The sequence below is a fragment of the Fusarium poae genome, chromosome 2 (assembly GCF_019609905.1).
Source record: "Fusarium poae strain DAOMC 252244 chromosome 2, whole genome shotgun sequence".
Lineage (NCBI taxonomy): Eukaryota > Fungi > Ascomycota > Sordariomycetes > Hypocreales > Nectriaceae > Fusarium > Fusarium poae.
In genome coordinates, this window is record NC_058400.1 from 9,580,145 (window position 1) to 9,600,970 (window position 20,826).

General features: G+C 46.4%; 7 protein-coding genes across 7 annotated transcripts; 2 read left to right on the forward strand and 5 right to left on the reverse strand.

The window, feature by feature from the left end:
- Positions 1-654: 654 nt before the first annotated feature.
- On the reverse strand, positions 655-1,488 carry FPOAC1_007263 (uncharacterized protein; the record flags this gene model as incomplete). The annotated part of the gene is made up of 1 exon (XM_044851731.1): positions 655-1,488. One exon carries the CDS (start codon positions 1,486-1,488, stop codon positions 655-657), a length of 834 nt encoding a protein of 277 aa, XP_044710443.1.
- Positions 1,489-4,312: 2,824 nt separating this feature from the next.
- Positions 4,313-5,514, reverse strand: FPOAC1_007264 (uncharacterized protein; the record flags this gene model as incomplete). Its single annotated transcript, XM_044851732.1, has 3 exons — positions 4,313-4,399; positions 4,454-5,214; positions 5,271-5,514. 3 exons carry the CDS (start codon positions 5,512-5,514, stop codon positions 4,313-4,315), a joined length of 1,092 nt encoding a protein of 363 aa, XP_044710444.1.
- A 1,351-nt stretch (positions 5,515-6,865) lies between these two features.
- FPOAC1_007265 (uncharacterized protein) lies at positions 6,866-8,107 on the forward strand (the record flags this gene model as incomplete). The annotated part of the gene is made up of 1 exon (XM_044851733.1): positions 6,866-8,107. One exon carries the CDS (start codon positions 6,866-6,868, stop codon positions 8,105-8,107), a length of 1,242 nt encoding a protein of 413 aa, XP_044710445.1.
- A 50-nt stretch (positions 8,108-8,157) lies between these two features.
- Positions 8,158-10,734, reverse strand: FPOAC1_007266 (uncharacterized protein; the record flags this gene model as incomplete). Its single annotated transcript, XM_044851734.1, has 5 exons — positions 8,158-8,167; positions 8,231-8,256; positions 8,309-9,849; positions 9,908-10,249; positions 10,302-10,734. 5 exons carry the CDS (start codon positions 10,732-10,734, stop codon positions 8,158-8,160), a joined length of 2,352 nt encoding a protein of 783 aa, XP_044710446.1.
- A 373-nt stretch (positions 10,735-11,107) lies between these two features.
- FPOAC1_007267 (uncharacterized protein) lies at positions 11,108-11,682 on the forward strand (the record flags this gene model as incomplete). The annotated part of the gene is made up of 2 exons (XM_044851735.1): positions 11,108-11,635; positions 11,680-11,682. The coding sequence occupies 2 exons, from the start codon at positions 11,108-11,110 to the stop codon at positions 11,680-11,682; spliced, it is 531 nt and encodes a 176-aa protein (XP_044710447.1).
- Positions 11,683-13,077: 1,395 nt separating this feature from the next.
- Positions 13,078-16,829, reverse strand: FPOAC1_007268 (uncharacterized protein; the record flags this gene model as incomplete). Its single annotated transcript, XM_044851736.1, has 9 exons — positions 13,078-13,088; positions 13,142-13,176; positions 13,780-14,769; positions 14,824-15,490; positions 15,546-15,910; positions 15,961-16,052; positions 16,100-16,330; positions 16,384-16,606; positions 16,654-16,829. The coding sequence occupies 9 exons, from the start codon at positions 16,827-16,829 to the stop codon at positions 13,078-13,080; spliced, it is 2,790 nt and encodes a 929-aa protein (XP_044710448.1).
- Positions 16,830-17,109: 280 nt separating this feature from the next.
- Positions 17,110-17,502, reverse strand: FPOAC1_007269 (uncharacterized protein; the record flags this gene model as incomplete). Its single annotated transcript, XM_044851737.1, has 1 exon — positions 17,110-17,502. One exon carries the CDS (start codon positions 17,500-17,502, stop codon positions 17,110-17,112), a length of 393 nt encoding a protein of 130 aa, XP_044710449.1.
- Positions 17,503-20,826: the final 3,324 nt, after the last annotated feature.

Here is a 20,826-nt window from a genome sequence, read left to right on the forward strand (position 1 = left end):
AGCACACGAATTTGGCCAAGTTGAGGTCAGATAACAAAAGCGAGCTTACCATGCAAGTCAAACATGACCAAGCAGGATGGTGGATCGACAGTGGTCTTGATGTCACTTAACTTACCTTACGGAAGTCAGCAGACATCTCGTGTGAATATAAAATACAGCATACATTCCTTTTCGTGATTGATTTAATTGAACTTTAAGAAGTCATAACATCATACAAGGCTGCTGATATTTCCTTCCTTCTTCTGACGCTTGCTCCCGCGGCGCATAGATTAATTAATTCTATTATAAGCCTTACCCCAAATCTAAAACAGTACGCAAATGCCACAACTGCTCACTAAACACCACTGACTTAATTACAAGATGTGCACCTATCTCACGACCAAAACCCGCTACAAAGGATGTCCAAGGACTTGCGACGCTACATCAACCTATTTAGCAAAGTGCGCAGCTGCGGACAGCTCTGGAACAACGTGTGCGAATCCTGGCCAATCCTTTAGTGGCCAAACTACCGTACGGGACTTATGCCCTCAACATCGAGATGAAGGGTATTCTGGACGCTGAATCCTGGGGCATTGTATAGGCGAGGGATAACTACCTCTGGTTATACTCTTCGACTCTTGTTAAGCAAATTGAAACCAATTTTCGATAATAAACTTAAACCATAGCCTCCTCATATTCGGAGTCACTCAACCTGTCGATATGTTGGATTATATCTAACGCCGTGACTTTCTGTTGCCAGCATAACGCAATGAGATCAGCGTAAGGTAAACCATTAAGTTCTGGAAATACCCCGTTCAGGAAATTTTGCTCAACTTCATCATCCGACAGGTCTTCAAAGGGTGCCTTGCCCTCGATAATATGGTAGATGGTTGAGCCTAGGGCGAAGATGTCCTCACCAGCAACGGGTATCTTCCCAGGTTTCCAATTTGGATCCGGTGCCGCGTATCTCGACCCAGGACAAACCATAGCAAGAGACCCATCAAGTGATGAACCACTGAAATCAGAAATCTTCAAATTTAGGTCCACATCCAACAAGAAGTTATGTGGACCAATATCACAATGGATAATGCCAGCAGAATGCAAAAATGTCAGGGCGTCAGCTGCTTGCAATATCCAGCGACGCTTTTGGGCCAGTGAGATCTCTTTAGCGTGGGATTTTGTGTATTCCTTCAGTGTCCCATTTGGCATATATTCAAGAGTCAAAGTGAAGGCGTTGGCGTCCCAGTGTTTCATCTTGACTAGGCGGGGATGATCACCGAGCTTCTGATATATCTTGGCTTCAACGAGAATCTCTTTCTGGCAATCGTTCTCCCGGACGCCACCCCTCCACGGTGTCTTAATGACATCGCCTGATGGTAAACGCTCGACAATTGATGTTGTCCCACCAGCAATAAATTCGCCTTTTGGCCTAAGAATAATTGCGTCGTTGGCATCGCAGATCAGATGATTGGCGGCGAATATTTCAGTTGTCGCAGTTATGGAGGACATTGTGGTATTTGAATGTCGCAGAGTTCAAGGCGAAGATTCGAAAGTGTAGGCCTATTTTGCGAACGAATGTGCTGTGAAAATTGGCACTAAGGAGAGTTTGATTGTGGTTGAGAAGAGAAATTGCAAGCTACTGGGAGTCAAAAGACACGTGAATGTCGGACCAACTATAATCCGCCGCCGTTCTGGAATAGCTTAGTAAACAGCCGTTACGTCAAATTGCATTTCTCCAACCTTATTTTCTTGTCCATTGGGTACCTGAGAGAAGGCTATACTACTGGCTGTCTTTAATGTTATTCTAATATTGAGGGTCAGCCGCCACGATATTGAAATTCCGTAATTGCATGCGACGATGATTTAACACAAAGTGTGCGAAGCAATTATTTGGATAACAACCACCTAGGGCAAGATATATACATCGGGATCTATCTCTAATCTATCTTGAGCAAACATGATAATTTGGCTTTCGTGCTTTGTGTTTTTAGGAACCTGTTTCCGGCTTTCTGGCTTGATGATCTGCTTCTTGTTACAGGGTAAATACATATCCCATCAGAGGCGTGTATTGCGAAAAACACGAGAAAAGATGAAGCCACAATTGTCAAGGACATCTTCTAATTCGTATTTGAACTGCCAGACAATAAGATTGTGCCGGTTAACAAACAAAAGGCATGTGATGGATGCAGGCAGTATGGGGGGAAATGGGGGACTCACTTATAATATAAGGTATATTGGTAAAATATCATTTACCTCTAAATATACTTTGCTCTCTTATAGCCTCAACAATAGTAGAGTGATTGGATTCAATGGAGATTCTTTGCCAGTCCTTACTGCAATCGGTCTTTGTCATGAAAGTTTATGCATTGCCACACTGATGACTATGTGACCTCAATGGAATGATCTTCGATATCTCTAAATGTGGCTTGTCTCTGCTGGGGTACCTGGCTATGTTGGTGCAGCACTGGTTCAGGTAGAACGCAAAGCTCGTTCGCGGTCGGTCGGTCCCTGACCCCTGAGATTGGTAACATGGATGGAGCGGAGTCACACAATAACCTACATGTTGATTATTTCTTTGTTAGTAGCCCGAATGCTGGTGTGGTGGGGCTTTGCTGCTGCGAACTGTGTTTCCAAGTATAAATAGGGCCCGGACTCCCTTCACTATCATATCTCCATGCAAGCTCTATACCTCATGTACGCCCAGTTCACCAGGTAGATATGAATCATCTTTCTCGTCCCCAGGTCACTGAGGCCTATATAGTATCAGTACTTTCTTTATTCTGCGTCTGTCTTTTCATCTTTATTAAGTGCAATCATTTCTGGTCACGGGAGAGGTACCTGGTATACTTGGTATGTAGCTGGGGCTTGTTCCAGCTGGCAGCCTTAATTCTTTTCATTCTAGCACACAGAAATTTTGGCAAGCTACCGGAATTCCTTGAAAGGCCTTTATATACCATCCTGGCCACAATATCTATGTGGGGAGCCGCTATAATCCAGGTTCGTCGGAATACCCAAAAACCTATTGAGATCCTGACATGATGAGCAGATCATAGCAATCATTTGCCCATTTTCAGTTGGGATAGGAAAAGAGCACTGGATGAAATGGATCGGAATACTTCAATGCGTTGAAGTGATGTTGATTGTAACCTTGGCAACGATTCCGACGATTTCGACTCCTATCGAACTTGCCTACATCGCACCACTGACTTCCCAAGCTGCAGCCATTGGAGTCGTGTTATCATCTCTTAGTGGAATGAAGAAGGGGAAGGCAGCCAAGCAGGCAGCTTATCACTTGCTGTTCCTCAGCTTGTTCCTTGCGTTGATCTCGGCGTTGGTGGCTGGACTGTCGCTTGCCGGATACTACGAGAAGTTGGTTTTACCACAATGGCTTCTTTATATGACAATCTCGACTGTAGGCTATCGGCTTCCAGAGAAGACACAGTGGCACGCTCGTCGCTGGTACAGATTATAATCCTTTCCAAGTTCTTATATCATTGTCACACAGGAAAAGAGCCGGAGGTGGGGAGAAGGGGAGGGGGCACCAAGGTAGCAAATGAAAGTAGTAATTCAACTATATCACCATTTGTCTCACGTCCTCGTATTTACGCAAACATGACATCGTTTGAAGTTCCAAAAATAAACATCATACTACGAACAAACTACTGAGTGAATTAATTCCTGGGATATGGCAGCGCTCTATGTGTGTCTAGCTTGCCCAATTTCACCATTATTACTTTTCAATGGATCTGTAGGCCAGGTACAGCAAATATGATAGGGGTTCCAATAAATGACGTATAATATAGCATTGGGAGACTGCATGATAAGACAAGACTCGGGCGGTAATATATATGGACTCTAAGCATCAGTAATGTAGAGATTTTCTACGATGATCGAGGCATATCCACCGGGACGCGACGAGATATAACTAAGCAAGGCTACGAGATATCACTGGGGCTTAATAGCATGTGGATGCTGAATGTTGGGAAAATATTAGGGTATGTTGTAGTAAAGAAGGAAAGTTTGAAGAGGTAGTGAAGATATATGGCCCAGCCCTAGTAAGATGTGAGAGGGTACTTTGACTTTGCTACGCAACAACCGTTAAAAGACTTAAACACCTGGAATTTATCTAGGCTAATTAAGCTCAGATTCAGGGGACAAGGGGAAATATGTCAATGAGTCCAATGATCTTTATCTTTTTTTTTCAACTATCGGACTTAAATAGCGCCCTCCGAACAATACATAAGAGCACACTGGATGTTAACCCAAGAATTACTTTGTCTCGTCCTGCCTAGAGTCTCACCCTCTCCTGGTGAATGTCTTTCACCAGAAGATTTTACCGGTGAGCGCTAAAGCTTACCAAGAGTTCTGCAGCTTCTAAGATGCTACTGTCGTGTTTAGACGTTCGGAACTCACTCGGCAACTGTGTGGATAGTGTTTGGCAAGGGCTCCCAGAGTTGTTAGCGGTATTGCGTACCGCACATAAAGGGGAATTTAAGACCTTGCGGCGCTTGCGACCTCGGCGGAAATCATCTAAGCCATAGTATTCCAACTCAGGATCCTCAATATGTAGAAGGGAAGAAGAGCTCTCTATATGATGTAGAGATTCTGGCCTGTCCAGACTGTCCTTGCTGCCTGGGCCCTCGTTGCCTGCGTCGCTGTCTTTGCACTGGCCGACTTTATGCATCTGCAAGGCTCGTCCTTGACACGGTTTATCCGAGGATCCAGCAGGAGATAGGGTAAGGGCTGCCCGGATGGTATTATTGTATGAATTGCCTGCGGCAATTTCGTTTTCCTTGAGTGATACCTGGACCACCTTGACGGGGCTAACAGCTTGGGGAGAGTGTGCGCCAGTTAAGAGGGAATCCCAATGGCCCTGGGAGTTATGACAAACAACATGGCTAGAGGGAGCATCGACCATCATGTCACTCTGTTGAATGACTGATTTGGGTTGGAGCTGTTTCCCGTCTGCCGCAACTGAGTATGGTTGGCTTTTACGGCTGATAGGAGGGGGTATGAAATTGCCGTTGTAACAAGCAGAAGTATTTCCTCTCCATGAGTGATCCATCTGAACAGAAGATTGCTGGGTCGGTTCAGGATTGACCAGGTGAGACACTCTTGGTTCATTCGGCCAAGCTAGGGCGACTTCCGCTTGAGTTGAGGATAATTCCAATGTAGTGTCCGCGCTAATGACAGCATCATCTAAGTCAGTTGTGTCATGTTCAGTGGTAGTGAGATCTATAAGTTGTCAGCGCCTGTAGCCCAAGAGGAGTCCCAGAGCCTCGAAAGCTTACCCAAATAACTCGGGGTGCTGGCTCGTGTGGCACAGGTTTGTGCACTGTCGAGTTGGCTCGCATCGTTTTCAGCATCATCACCAGACTCGTCATCAGAGGGAATGTAAATTGCTGTTTCCCTAGACCTCCCAGAAGCCAAAAGCGCCTCCTTGCTGTACGAAGATGTGGTGGATAGCTGAGAGACAGAAGGGGTAAAGCCTTGCAGGGGCTTCCGTTGCTCAAAGTCAATACTTGGCGAGGACATGTTGCTGTTATAGTGTAGAAGGAGAAAAGGAGTTGCGGGGTTTGGTGTTCACGGTATGGCCATAAACCGAAGTTGACCGACTTATATGCTCCCAGCTGAACCGTGCGGTCAAACAAGTCCCAACCGATTGTAGAAGCCTAGCCGGTTACCCCTTTCTGGCCTCCCTGCGTTTTTCAAGATGACGACGCGTCAAATAGGGGAGACAGACACGTAACCGCTCTTCCTCCGTACCAACCAGGTCACTGCCGGGCCACACCGAGGCTGTCGTGCTGAACAGATGATCCTCCTTTCCACGTCTTCTCGTACATTGACTGGGATCTGTGCCAATCGTTTGCAAGACAGAATTGCCGGGAGATGCAAAATAAGACCGACCTTCATGTTTGTTGATGTGTCCCTGCACGAAGTGTTGTCTCTAGTTGATCAGATGGCATCGGGCAGGAAGTTTCCTATAGCACTAGCTCTTCCGTCTGAGCACGACAGATGCCGACACTGCACCTGTACACACTGATTATTTACGAAAAGAACTTCTTGGAACATTTAGAGGCCTCAAGAGATCGGCTGCCATTCTTGTGAAGTACTCAAGGCAGCCTTAGCTATCTGAGGGAGATCACAACCCTCATAAGCCCTTCGCGATGATTGGTACCGTCTTAGTTCCGCCATAGCCACGTTGTAATCACTCCGTCCCTTCCCGAACCCGGAGTTGCAGTAAAGTAACCTCGAGTTTGCAATAGGATTTCATAGAGAAATCCATCTCCTGGTTCAAACATAGAGCGCTTTGTTAGGGATAACGAGGACCATGTAAGTGCTCTTGACTAAATTTCTCTGCCCTCCTCAAGTTCTGCCACTCGCTTACAGTCCACCAAGAATTCACGGCGCAGCGTAGTCACTGCTCAATTTGCGACCGTCAATCAAAACAAGTAACCGCGATGTTGGCGAGAGTTACGGATAATTTGTAGCATTTATTATTAGAAGCAGTGGATTTGTGTTCCCAACGGTTTCTACGCAGTTCTGTGGTTGTGTTATGCATGGACCAGGGCCGTCGCCCCTTTCACTACTACACTCAACTGATCTGGTCAGAATTAGATGATGCCTGGGGGTTTAGGCGTGAACCACTATCAATGCGCCTTCATTGAGAGTATATAAACCCCAGGAACTCCCATCATAGTCCACTCCTACTTCTCTTCACGTTTATCTCTTCTTCCAGCACCCTCACTTCACTACACAAAGATACTGCCCAACGAATAGACATCAGCTTCAACATTCCTCTGGAACATACATGCTCGGATCCTCATACTACTTGATCTGGCCCCAAAAACAAACGATAAGCTCGATAGATTATCATCCAACGACAATGGCTAGTTACACGGATTGCCCCCCAACACCAAGAGCTACCTATACAGATATGCTACTTGGCTCATCAACGCCAAATGACATCTGGAGAGAGATCTTCTCTGATCCTCTAACCCCAGAGGCCAATTACATGGATTATCCCCCGACACCACAAGCTACCTACACAGACCCCTTAACCTGTCCACCAACGCCAAACGCCACCACCCGGGAAATGATCCTATCTGATCCTCTTATATCAGAAACCGAGCAGCAAGGGACACCAAAGCCCACTAAACGCAACTCTATCCTCGAAACACCAGCGGAATTCCAACCCACCGACGGTTACGACAATTGCAGGTATAATGACTATCGAGATATCCAATCCCATGGTCATCTTGATGATAATGGAGAGAACCGAAAATACCGCGAGGAAGATGATGACGATATTGTTTTTGTCGCTTGTCGGCCATGCCCATCCAACGACCCGGACTCTCCTGTCGTATCCCCAAGGACTTCTAAGCTCGCTAAACGGTCATTTACAAGCTATGAGTCTCCTCAGATAGCCACCTCCTCAACCCCAGCGAGGAGAGGGTCTCGGAGTCGGGATGTTATGACTGTAGATTCCGAAACCATTCTACAAAGGCTTGAGCTTATCATGGGCCGCTTAACGCAAGCGAAAGCCTGTACATGGGAAAGCATTTTGCGAGAGTTGGATGTACCAGAATCCGCCGAAGTCCATTCGACAACCGCACAGGAACACAGCCCACCAAGAAGACCATCGACAGCACATGAAAATGTGTTGACTAATCCGAGGAAGCGTAAGCGTAGCGCAAAGTCAACTGAATTTGACACAATGAGATTCAAAAAGAGAAAGACCCGTTTAGTCCGAACCCAAGAAGCAAGCTTCAAGCCGCTTATTGTTAGCCAGCCGACTTGGTTTAACGCTAAGGGCCAACCCCAGACATGGGAGTGTGTATGGAACAACAAACGGAAGTGCTGGTTCAACAAGACAGGGCCTCCAGGTCAAATGGACTGGAGTGGAGAGGAATTCTTCTTGATGCTATCGGACACGACAGTTGAGGTCCGCCCTAACTTAGACTGGCTTCCAGTTTCAATGCAGTGGCGGGAGGCAGATGAGGATGAGTATGGGGTTTTTGAGGGAACCGACGCTCTTGGTGATTGGACATATCAAGTCTCATACGACGAAATGTTTAAAATGCTTCGCGAAGGGATAACAGGGCATGGTGTGGTAACAAAGTGGTAGATATGATGGCTGACATCGTTATAAGTTCTCTTATGACCATTTCTGGGTATCTATAGTTCTCTGTTAGTCAGTTAGTATTTTTTGACTACTTCCATTTACATAGCAATTCTGCGGTCCACTTACGCTCTCGCCTTGATGTCATAACTCCTCTGCAGGAAAATCGGCGTCAGAGATAGCACTGTTTCGTGGAACAATGCATACCACCTGATATTGGGATATTTCGTGTTCTGCAATAGCTCGGCCTTCCCGATGGTAAAAGTCGATTTCACCAAGCTGACTCTTGGCATCGTCGATCATGCGAGAAATTGACCCTCGGCGACAAGATCTTGCTCTCCATCCAGCTCCGTCATATCGTAAAATTTGCATCTCCGCATCCTGGCCGAACGGAGCAATCAGATCCATCGCGGAAGAAGAAACATTGATACTGCCTTCACTTAGTTGCCGAGGTGTATCTGTCCCTCTTCGCTCTAGTTGCACCCGGTCTTGGACCACTAACGGTTGTCCAGTTGATGTTTGTGGCTGGATTGCCAACTGCTGCTGGATTGGCAAACCCTGGGTCGCCAATTGTCTTCGCAACTTTTGAACAGCTCTCCGGCTTTTCATCCTATGCATCTTCTGTTTCCTGAGTGGATACTTTGCTTTTGTTCGCCCCCTATTCGTTACAAGCGACCTTCTCTGGGCCCTCTGGCGTGAAGACTGCCTCACCCTGGTTTGTCTGCCTTCGCTATCCATTTCCATCATGGGCTCGTCATACGTGTCAGGATCAGCAGGTGCCTCTGTGGGCTCGAATGAATCATCTCTCCGGGAAGGGGATGATAAGTCTGTGGGTTGAAGCATAGGTTCATCTCCATCCTGGTCCTCGTCGAGTCTCCAAAACGCGTGAAAAACGGATTTGCGGACGAAAAGAGACGTTATATCCCTACTATTAGACACAGGATGAGAAAACCCAACCAGATCAAACGACCAGCGGTCGCGATTATAAGCCCCAGAGTATTGGCGTCCACAACGGCGTGCGATCGGCTCCCCAGCCCCAATGGTTGTGAAAGTTGATTGATCTTCTTCCATAACTCGTAGTCTCGCTCTGTTGAACTCGTTGACTATGCGATTCAAAATGTCTTGTAATTCTAACTGGTTGTATTCGTACAACGAAGATGGCCTCGCATCATGTAAAGCCTTCAATGCCACCTGGTCGTCTGGGTTTTCCGCCGCTAGACGTCTGATCTCATCGGACTCGAAACCAAGACGACGCGCTTCTTGCGCCAACCGGTGCCAGTTCTCAGGGTGACGGAAACACACCTCGGGTGATTCTTCGCCGTCTTCCAATAGGGGCCACTCGCCAGTCAGCTCTACTAAATCACGCATGATGCATATATACAAGCGCTTCAATCTTTCGAAAAATACTTCGTTGGGTCCTATAGGAGCTTTTTGCGAGAAAGCATCATATGCCAGGACCTGAACGGTAAATGGTATCTTCTTTTTACCACAAAGTAGCCGTTTCATCGTATCAGTACATAGGCGAAGATATTTGAAGTCTTTCTGCAATGTATAGATCGAAGGTAAGAGGTACTTTATGTCCTTCATTCGGCGGAGTAGTTGAGATCTCTCTGCCGTGTTCGATAGCCTCTTAAATGCGACGCCGCTTTCAATGAGACCGGCAAGATAACGATAGTCCACCTGTGAGACACCAGGAACTCGTAGCTGGAATGCTCTCACATCGTCTATGTCAACATAGAGCAACGCCTCTTTGGAACCCATGAGCTTGAGCCATGACTCCAGGGTGAACTCCATGTAGCGTATAACCTCCTAGAAAACAATGAGTAAAGTCGTTTCGCATCTGGAAGATATAACGTCCCTCGTCACATTTACCTCCGATAATCTTGTGCCAAGTGCCAATCTCGAATCCGTCTCGCATACCAGGGATATTTTGAATGAGTTCGAAGAGTGGAGGTGCGATTGTTGGATGTTTGAGCAAGCTTTTCAAGATACAACTCAGACTTTTAGTGAGTCGAGCCCACCACCGTTTCTCCTCTGATGGGCTTTTGATACGGTGGTGAAGTATTCGTTCACATATATACCCATGAGAGAAGGCTCCTTCATTGACGTAGTTTTCTGCGATGATGTCGAATGTCTTCGGGCTCAGGTCTTGAGATATCGTCAATACCGATCCATTAGCACATTAGCAAACGACTCTCACCAGCGTATAGTTCGACAGTCCACCATGTACCAAGACGCGGTGTGTCTAGGACAGCAGCGGCACGGCTCCTCCCGTTAGCACATCGTATGTATTGAAATCTGGGAAGGTAGAGCATCCGGGGTCTTTCCGAGTCTTGAAGGTCATTCAGCGTTAGTTGCGACAATTGCAAAGCTTCCAACAAAACATTCTCGTTGATAGTGCCTAGCATGAAATTGGAAGGCTCGCTCCGATTGCAACCCTCTGTCCTAAAAATTCTCTTGAGTCGTGAAACTTTTGCAGGACTAACATTGTAATCACAAGGCAAAAAGTCCGGCGCAAACACGAGATCGTCAATTGGAACCTTGACAATCCCTCGAAATCTCGCATTCTTCTCCTCAATGACTTCATCAGTCAGGAGAGCCAAGCGATTATTTTGGGCTTGAAGATTGAACATGGTCTTATCTTGTGCAGGCGAGTGCGGAAAGCTTCACCACAGCTGGTCAGTGCTGCGCGGGTTATCAATGTGGTCAAGAGGACGGCTTTGATAGAGAGTACTGGTAGATAAAACCCACACCCGACTTTGCAGCAAGACTGTTGTAGTTAGAGGGCCACCAGTGTGAAGGCGGGTGCTGGTTTTGATACCCTTGTTAGTGGGGTGACTTGACAGGGTGTCGAAATCAGAACCGCCCTCAACCCCCACTCCTGATAACCATCATTTTTCTGTCAGCGAAGATCTCAAGACGACAATCTCAGACGCAAGCCCGCTCTTCATGCTTGAAAGTATGGTCAAACTTCGTATCTTCCTCATCCGTTGAAACTCCAAAGCAATGTCGAAGCTAGATCGTCATACAGTTTTGATTGACGATGAAGTTGCAGCAATTTTGAGACCACTCAAGTCTCGTCAGACTACTGAGAAAAAGCCTTCGCAGAAAACACCACATCAGAAGGAGGAGGGCAATCGCCGAAACCCCCCAGCTGATGGTTCTCGTATTCCAATCCGGCGGGTTGACGGGGACAATCTTTCACCGATTCTGGTTCCAGTGTTGGCCGGGTCCCCATGGAAACATTATACGAAAGAATATTTGGTAAAGCATTGGTGCTTATTTGCGATAGTAACGAGCAAGTGCAGCAGTGAAAAGCTTCATATGATTCGTTCTGCACCGGCTTTGAATGACGAAAACCTCCAGATCATCCGCCAACTTCGCCACCGTAACGTCCTTGAGAGCATTGAGATTTACTCAGAAGAAGATCGCAATCACTACATTGTCTCCGGCATGATGGAAACGTCTTTGCTGCATGTGTGTCGAGCCCCAGAGTATCCATCAGAGGTTCAGCTCAGCTCTATATTATTTCAGGTAAGTAGGCACTTCTGTTGAATTCATGCAAACTACTGATATAGTGAGTAGGTATTATCAGGAGCGGAATATCTTATAAAACAAGATCTTGTACCTGAGTCGCTAAGCTGTGCTGGAGTTCTTATTAATCTTGCCGGTGATGTCAAAATTGCCAATGTTGAAGAATTCAAAAGAGGAGGTGACACGAAAGTCTTCCTAGGGTCTTTATGTAGGCTCTCGATGATGTTGATGGATAAAGAAAGAGGTCCAAAAGCAAAGATTGGTCTTTCACATCTGGATAGATGGTCATCTGAAGCTGTTAATGTGCTGAGCTTGTTAGACTCGGAACCGAGCATGGAAGAATTAGCAAAGCAAAGTTTCTGGAAAAGGGGAAGGAAGGAAGATTTGAAAGTACTTGTATATTTTACCCTGATAACAGCATATCATAGTAGATCTTGAATCCGACTGTATGAAAGCTTAATACTGTTATTCTGCCTTTCAGCTGGTGCCAGAGTCTTCCAATTATCCTCAATATTATTAACATTAAGATAGACTTCGCCCAGGCAGGTCAAGACTCAATAAGTCAACTCTAACCAAGATGAACACGTATACAACCCAAGAGAGTAGCTACCCAGTTGTATACTTGGCAGCTGATTCTCCCTCCTTCACCAGTTAACCAATCCGACATAACAAACCTACTTAGCAATTGGCCCGTCAAGAAGCCGAGCCTGGAGGCCTCTACAAGATTATTAGGGATTCCATCATGAACTACTACGACGGGTAGCTGAGAAGCAGGGCAACGGCTACAAAACGTCCTGCGTTAACATGTATGACAGGCAACGACTTGTAAATTGTTGGACTTCCTTTTTTTATATTTTCTAGAAATAGATGGAAGCAGCGCTAGCAAATAGATGTCAGAGTGTCGAAGAGTGTCAAATAGGCCTGCATGTATTCTCGCTGTGTGGGAATCCTCTGTTGTTGGACCAAGTACTGGCCTAGTCAGACTAGTACAAGGTATACTCGTACAACGTTTTTCCCATACCAGGAAGTCCACTCTACCAGGGTGGCTGTAACAATACCCCTCCTGGTTCCTACCGACCCACTCATCATACAGCTCGTTTTAGAGTAGTCTGAGTTTTGTACTAGTCGCATCAAAGTGATCAGTTCCTCATACCAGTCAACAAATGATGATAGATCAGTATATCTGATGTACTAGTCTCTACCCCATCACTCGACTGGTCAACTTGTATTGTTAGATACTGCTACCAGAATAAAGGGATCTGCTTACTATCTCTTCACGACTAGTATGCCATTCCAACCATTCTAACTATCTTTACCTACCAATCTATTCAAACGGGTACATTATCACTACCGATTTAATAATCCTACTATAGTAGTACCTTTCTTTCTTTCTTCTCCTTCTCTTTTCTTTCCTTTTTTTTTCTTTTTCCTTTAATTTAACATTATTTTCTAACTATCTATTAGAATTAGATTTATCCAGTGTATTACACAAACCTACCTACGCACCTCTACCACTTGGGGTTTTTAGCTCCTTGAGCTTTCTATTTCCACTACTGTTACATCATATGTCGAGCCTTATTATAACGGCTTTATTCTACTAATCCTATAATGACGATTGTTCCTAGAGGTTGACTAAGATCCATTACGTGAGTTTTGAGTTACAAGCGTTCCGAACGACACAGAAGGAGATAACATAGCAGAAAAGTTACCCTTAGACGGCTTGGTAAAACTGAAGTCGAATTGATACCTCTATCCACCCTTGCCTACAAACAGTGCTTTGGTTCACTCAAATAAAGTCCCAACTAGTCCTTTTCCTCCGTCTCCCGCAGCCCCTTTTCCTCGGTTTATGCTCCTCAATCAATTCTGGATGTAGCTCTTTCTCTGCAACCCACCAATCCTCATCTTTTGGTCGACCGTTCCAATGCAGCCGATACTCTACCTTGCCATTCTTAAATCGAGTGCGTAGAACCTCTACTCCATCCTTAAATCCTTGATAGCTCTGCTCAAATCGACTTACGAGTTCATCGTCTAAGATGTTTTCTCTCGGTTCCCAACTGTAACTTCCATCCGACCACCTCAGATAGAACAAACGTTTTCCCCATCTCCCAAGCAAAGCATCGACCAAATATGCCTCTTGCTCTGACACGTCAAGCAGATAGTGTGGTTGTGTATCACCATTGCTGTGTCCCTTGGTCGTGACCTCCATTGGCCCAGTGCCTGTTGCTATTGTGGGGACAGGCTCACACGAAGTAATGATGTCATCTCCTGAGACTAGTTGAGGATCAACAGGCAATGAAGTGTTATCTTCACCCGATATGGGACCTTCGGCCAAGAATTCCTCGTCTATCCGGTCGAGAAATACCTCGGAGTTAAGGCCAGGTCTAGCGATCCCAGAATCATTGTCTGTATAAGAAGACGAATTCTCTGAGGAGTCAGACGTATATATATCAGCTGCGTCGGTCTGACCATACGCTCCAATTGTGCTCCCTGGTGAAGGACTAGAAATTTCCCCTGTTGAACAGTCTGAGAGATATGGACTCTTCTGAGCGGCGTTATTGGCCTCTGAAATGAGTGGCACCCACTCAAATCCAGTTTGCTGCTCAATTTCTATCCGCTTTGACTTTTGCGGACCCCCTGATGTGAGGTGACTTTCGCCCAGGTCAGCTTTGCGCTTGGTAATTGCTGTAGCTTTTTCGAAAACGCTATGGATATCGCCTTGGTGATACCAAAAGTCTTTCTCAGATATAAACTTAGTAGGGCATTTAGGATGAGGACAAGCGATGACCTTTGAGTGTCGTTGGCTAATGAGGTGTGTCGAAAGGCAGTGAGCAATGTGACGCTTCCAAGCGTCTTGGTCAGACCATTGGCGCATTCTCTCTGTTACTGGGAGATCTGTTCTGCCTAGATGTACAGGGCAGTATCCAGCGCATGCCACTGCGTGGCGGTAAGTGACGGGGTTGCAGCGGATCGGGATTGCCAGTTTTGCAATATGGTCCTCACAGTGAGCCTTCCAAGACACTTCACCTTTCAGCCACTTACTGCACAGGAAGCAAAATCTGGCGCATCCTTCTTCCTTGGAATGCCACTTCTCTAAGCATCGATAAACATGCCACCATCGGTCTTTCTTCTGTATCCTAATGTATATTAGCGAATACTAGTCATGATCTTATGGTGTGTGGCTCTCTTACTTGGATAGATCTTTACCACAGGTTGCGACGGGACAGAGGCCATGGGCTGGACGTAGCTCTTGCTGATAAGCTACAGGATATGAGTTTGACCGCAGTGAGATCAGGTCCTTAAGTGCAGTAATCCATTCAGGACTTCGGGGGTGGGCTACCATAGGTAAAGTTTGTGCAAGGCGTACCCGTTCCTCCGGAAGCATGTGACTGATGCGGCTGAAATGATTTTGGCGCCAATCGTGTTGCTCGTGGTCCTCTTGATTGGTATCATATATGACCTTCTGGTTTGCTTGGAAGTCTTTTAGCTTTTTGTTTTCAAGAAGCAACCTTTGTTTGTAAGCATCTTTCCTCTGTATCTCTAGTTGTGTTTGTTCTTCGAGCGTCTTCGAGTCCTCGAGCTCTAAGTTAATCTTGTTGATCTTCCTGGTCAAATAAAGGTATTCTGGGCTATTCTGCAACTCCTCTGTTTCCCTGGCGGGGAGCGAAAACCGAAGACCAGGGTTCCTTCTCACTGATGCTGATCGGAAGTCTTCCGCCAAGTCGGTTCGGAGTTTCATACCTAGATAGCTCCCCGCACCATCTACAGTAGAAACACTGCCGAGGTATTTATTGACAAGTACACCGGGGTTACTCTGTGATGCAAATCGTAGCACTTGGCCGAGTGAATAGCCGTTATCTAGTAATATGTTGGTCATCGGGGAAGCAACGAACTACAGGAAGGATCTGCTTACCATTCACTTTGATGAGAGCCTCGCGGCGTACAGCATGTAATCCTAGTTGCGCGGTGAAACCAGCGCGGTTCCCCCAGTCTGAAAACTGTGTGACCCATGATTTTGGATTTTTCGATTTCGTTTTGCATTCTGTAGTGGACCACTCCGGAAATACCGGCTTTTCTTGCGCATCATCTGCCCATTCAAGTATACGAAAGTTTCCGTTCTTTGGCGGCTCAAGCGCCAAAATTTGTTCGACTGTATCGAAATCGGCAAACGCGCGGGAAGAAATGAGGTTGGCCAACCAATGCAACATAGGTTGCGCAAACAGAGGTGGTGGCATACCGTCAGGTCCCTCGACCTGTTCCGCGAAAGGATGCTCAGGCCTAGAACAATATCAGACTTGAAGGTGATCGCCGAGTTCTAGGTGACTCACTGGTTGGTATTTGTCCCTTTGCAAATTTCCCTTGTGAATTTCAGACGAAACTCTGGGCATCCGTTTTTCCATGACAGGATGCATTCTAGGTCCTATAATAGGTTAGAACCAGTCTCCTTTCGTTACGAGACTCTCTCACCTTATATTTTGCCTGGCAGAGTTCCTGGCATCTCGCAGAGGTAAAGCAGTGTGTGTTCAACAAGTTAGCATTGTCAACACGGCTTCCTTCATGAACATAGTCATGGAAATCGTTTGTCCACAGGCGGTTTTGCATGTGAACATAGTTCTCGATAGTAATGAAAGCCTTTTTCCTCTGGCCTTTCTTCCCTGTCAGAAGGCCTATCTTATTGGCCAGTTCCCCTTCGATATACTTCGTTTCATTAGTAAGGTCGATTCACCTAAAGCCCTTTTATTAAGACATACCGGAGCCATAGACCTCTTAACGTCGAGGGATATATATGTATGGTTTGCACGCTCCCATGCATTACAGAACCTTCGCATTGCACCACGGACACTTCCGGCAGTGGGTAGCTGTTTTCCACTACCTTGAGGCAGTCGACCTAACTTAGACAATGCAAGAAATTCAGCAAAATGCTTTAGAGTCTGCATATCCAGCGGCGTCGATCCTGTAAACGTTTTCTCATACCTGAGGGTAAGTCAGCAGGTCCTTAATGATACTAGTATATAACTTACGCTCCCCATATCATAAGCTCGCGATTATACCTTTCTTTGCTGCCTTCCCCTAAGTTGCGCCTGACTGGGTGCGGATCAAGTCGGGAGCGGTCGTGAGAAAGACCATTCAGGATTGCCCTTTCCACAAGCTCATTTGGATCCTGGGCCTTCCGCCCACGTCGTTTTGTAAAAGACATGAGAAACAGTATGAGGAATGTTACTCTGCTAGGAGGGTGAATAGACTTGAATTAAATTATTTAGTGTTTATCATTACATAGGAATTCCAAGGTGACAGTATCACTTTATATAAAAAGTCTGTAGGCCTCCGAATTGGTGGGTGATGAATTCGAGCACCCATGCTTATGCAGGCAGGGTGCTTTGTAGCGGCTCAGGTGGGTCGCCTGTGATTAGGGTGAGCAAAGCCTGAGCCATGACTGAGCTAGCATCCATAAAGCGGCGATGTTTTTTCGTCGATATTCACATGGCAAAACAGTTGCGGAGAGCAGCCTGCGAAGGACGAGAGACTATATACGAATCGATAGCGCCAGACAAAACACCCGAGGCAAATGTACTAGGAGTATCATTAGCAGCCTCGCTTGCTCTTATAAGGGCTCGGTGAGCCGTTTCTGCATGGTGTATAGCGTTGCCAGGCACTCGATTTGACCATGGAGGATTCTGACAGTGAAGACAAACGTAAGCACGGTGTCCCTTGGTCTTTCTGCGCTTCGGGCCAAGCTCAGCTTGGAGATGTTTTTCGGGATAATCTATGTAGAAAAAGGCATTGAAATTCCATGAAAGTTTCGATGCAAACGAGCCTATAGAAGCGTTGTTAGTCCCTGAGGCTGATATCTCAGAAGCCTGAGAAGCCATAGATGCTAATAAGCAGTACGTTACTGCATGGTATGCGACAACTGGAGAGTTTTCTTTAAGATTTAATTAAGAGATTTTCGGGTAGAGAGATTGGTGCTGGCATGAAGTGTATTTGTACGGTAGGTGGGGTTATGCATTAGGTGGTCCTGGATGGTAGTTTGTCACATCCAACAGACCAAAGGTGATACATTTGGTCAAACTGGAAGGAAAGTCTTCCAGCTGTTCAAACAGGCTGCTCAGACCGGCAGTCCGGAAGTCCGGTCTTCCCGTCAGAGGTTGGTATCACCTGTGTCTCCCAAAAAGCCAGTTCTTCAACACAAGGGCCCCGGAGGCCGAATTCGTCTTAGGTGTAAAGAAATCGACCTATTTCCACTCATTAGATGGAAAAATCAAGAGATTCTATCCCTATGATCCAGATCCATCAGAAATTGTGACAGAGTGGTGGTAACTCTCTAAATACCTAATGGCTGCGTCGAGACCTGTAGCTTAAGCTAATGAGACTGGATGTGACTAGTACCAATCATCTACACAGATTAGATCTAATTTGAGCCAATCAGGGACCCCTCCCTTATATGAATGGGAATTGATAGGGACGCATGATACTTTTACTACGGACGCATGACCTTACGGACGCATGACTTTTTAAGCACTTTAATTGGCCGAGCCCCGTATTTGTTAGTACACCTTAACCCTTCCTCTTTAATCAGTTGTTCCTCCTATAAACACTTATACATCAGCCAATCAGGACAATTCTGATGTTGTCATCAACACTGCAGATCATCCATCACCTTTGTAACCTAACCTCCTAATGAAGTTGACGCTGCATCATCATCAGATATCAATGCTTTAGCATCACAATGGTCTCTACGCGCCGCCAATCGTACAACTCCGAGTCTGAGTCGTTCAACACGGCAGAGCCGCCTCGAAAACGCGCTCGACTTAGCAGCCAACGCGTCCAGCTAAGCCGACAGCATAACTTTCGCCCGCCTCTTTTAACGAATCCACCGCCGCCCTATCAGCGTTATCCTGCCTCTCGAAATAACCGATGGACCTCTCCTACTAGCAGTGCACCTAGTGTTAGCGATTCTTATGGGTTTGGGGATACCGACGCTCTGGATAATATCTTTGCTGCAGTCCCTGATCGATTCTCAACCATACCATCGCCTCGTCGTTCCGGACCCGAGTCATCATTCGAGCTCCAATATAACCATGCAATAACCCTCCGCAATGACTTTCCTCGTGGAACAGATCGACGAAATATTTGTCAAGTACCTATTCCTGGACCAGAAACCGATCCCTTCCAAGGCTCTCCTCGTAGCTCGTTGGAAGTAACGCGGGTACCTATGGTACCTGAGGTAGAATTCCAGCGTGCCTTAGGGCTAGTCCGAGATATTATTGGTAATGAGCGACGAATAACAAGGCAATGCCTTAAGTTCTTCGATACTGTACGCAGCTGGCGGGAAAGATGGGGCTATTCTCCTTTAAATACTGATGAATACGGCTCGCCTCCGGCATACTCTCCTCGCGAAAGTCAGCACTCTTCAGTTCCTGTTCCCTCTTCACCTAATCTAATCGAAAGCTCCCCTTCGCAGCAATCCGAGTCCCCGCCTCCAGACGAAATACCGAATCCTCCAATCCCAGGTAACCCAGCCCCTACAGAGAACGCCCTTTATAAGAACATTCAACTCTTTGCAAAAGAGCATGGCTTTGGTATAGCAAAGTATAATAAGTACTCTTATAAGGGACGGCTGATACGGTATTCTATTCGATGTGATCGATACGGGGATCCTCAACCAAGTAGAGGCTCTGGTCTTCGTCAGAGGAAGTCACGAAAGTGTGGGTGTAAGTGGCTAGTTATTGCAGAGGCTCTTGAGGAGGGTAAATGGTTTCTCCGTCAACATCAGGATACAGAACATCACACCCATAATCATCCTCCAAGTGAGATATCATCGGCTCATCCATCTCATCGCCGCCTTACTTCCCCAGTTAAGGCAACTATCGAATCCACTAGCCGCCGAGTTGGCATTCGAGCGCGGGATATACGGGCTATCGTGGAAGAACAACATCCCGAGTCAATATTTACACAACGGGATATCTATAATGCTCGGGCTTTAGTGAGCCGAGAGAAGCTTGCAGGCTATTCACCTACTGCTGCCTTGCTTAAGCTTTTTGATGAGCAAAGAGTTCCTTATGTTGTGAAGTGGGCACCAGACGAGCCTGGCCGTCTTCTAGGCCTTGTCTGGACATTCCCCTATTGTATCCGGATGTGGAAGCGGTTCCCAGAGGTAATCAGCCTCGATAACACATATAATACCAACCGATTCAAGCTCCCACTCTTCCAAGTAACCGGGCAGACCTGTCTTGGCACAGTATTTAATGCTGCCTTTGGTCTTATTGATAATGAACGACGAGAGGGATTCCAGTTTCTTGCGGAAAGCGTTTCCACTCTTCTATCAGAGCACTCAATACGACAACCAGCTATCATTATCACGGACTTTGATGACTCAATGAAGGCTGCCTTAGACGACCAGTTTCCTGGGGTCCAGCAGCAGCTCTGCATTCATCATGTCAACTCCAACGTTCTTCTTCGGTCAAAGCAGAAGTGGGTTAAGAACCCAGAGAATAGCAGTAGCCCGGATATTAGTGAGGTAGATGAACCTACCGAACCCCAAGCTACTCTAACTCTGCATGACCGCGCACTTGTCTCAGCTGAATCCTCCTCTGAGGTTCCTCATACCTATCAGGGGGTCCTCCAGATGTGGAAGCAGGTTCTCTTTGCAGAGACCGAAGAAGTACATAAGAAAGCATGGATTGCTCTCTGTAAGGAGTTTGATAATCAACGCCCTATTCTGCGGTATCTTTTTAACACCTACATGCCAGTCCGTGCTCAATGGGCCCGTTGCTTTATTCGTAAATACCCAAACTACGGCATCCGTGTGACCTCAGGTACAGAGGCAAGCAATAACAACATCAAGAGCTACCTATTGAATGGGATGAGCCATCTTTACAAGTTGGTAGAAGCAATGCAGGACATGCTACATGATCAAGAGCGTGACTTTAAAGATGCTTGCGGGAACGACGAGGTTCTTCGAGATCGTGAGTTCCTTGGGTCAAGCTCTGACTACTTGGGCGAGCTCCGGTCCCTTGCATCATCAAAGTGTCTGAAGCTTATCAAGAGCCAATACCGACAGGCACGTAAGGCACTGCCTACTGGAAAGAATCCTAATCCTAGGCCCCTTGACCCATGTACAGATGAGTGCTCTGTCTCAACCGAACTCGGTATACCATGCTATCATACAATTCACTCACGTGTATGCTCTACGA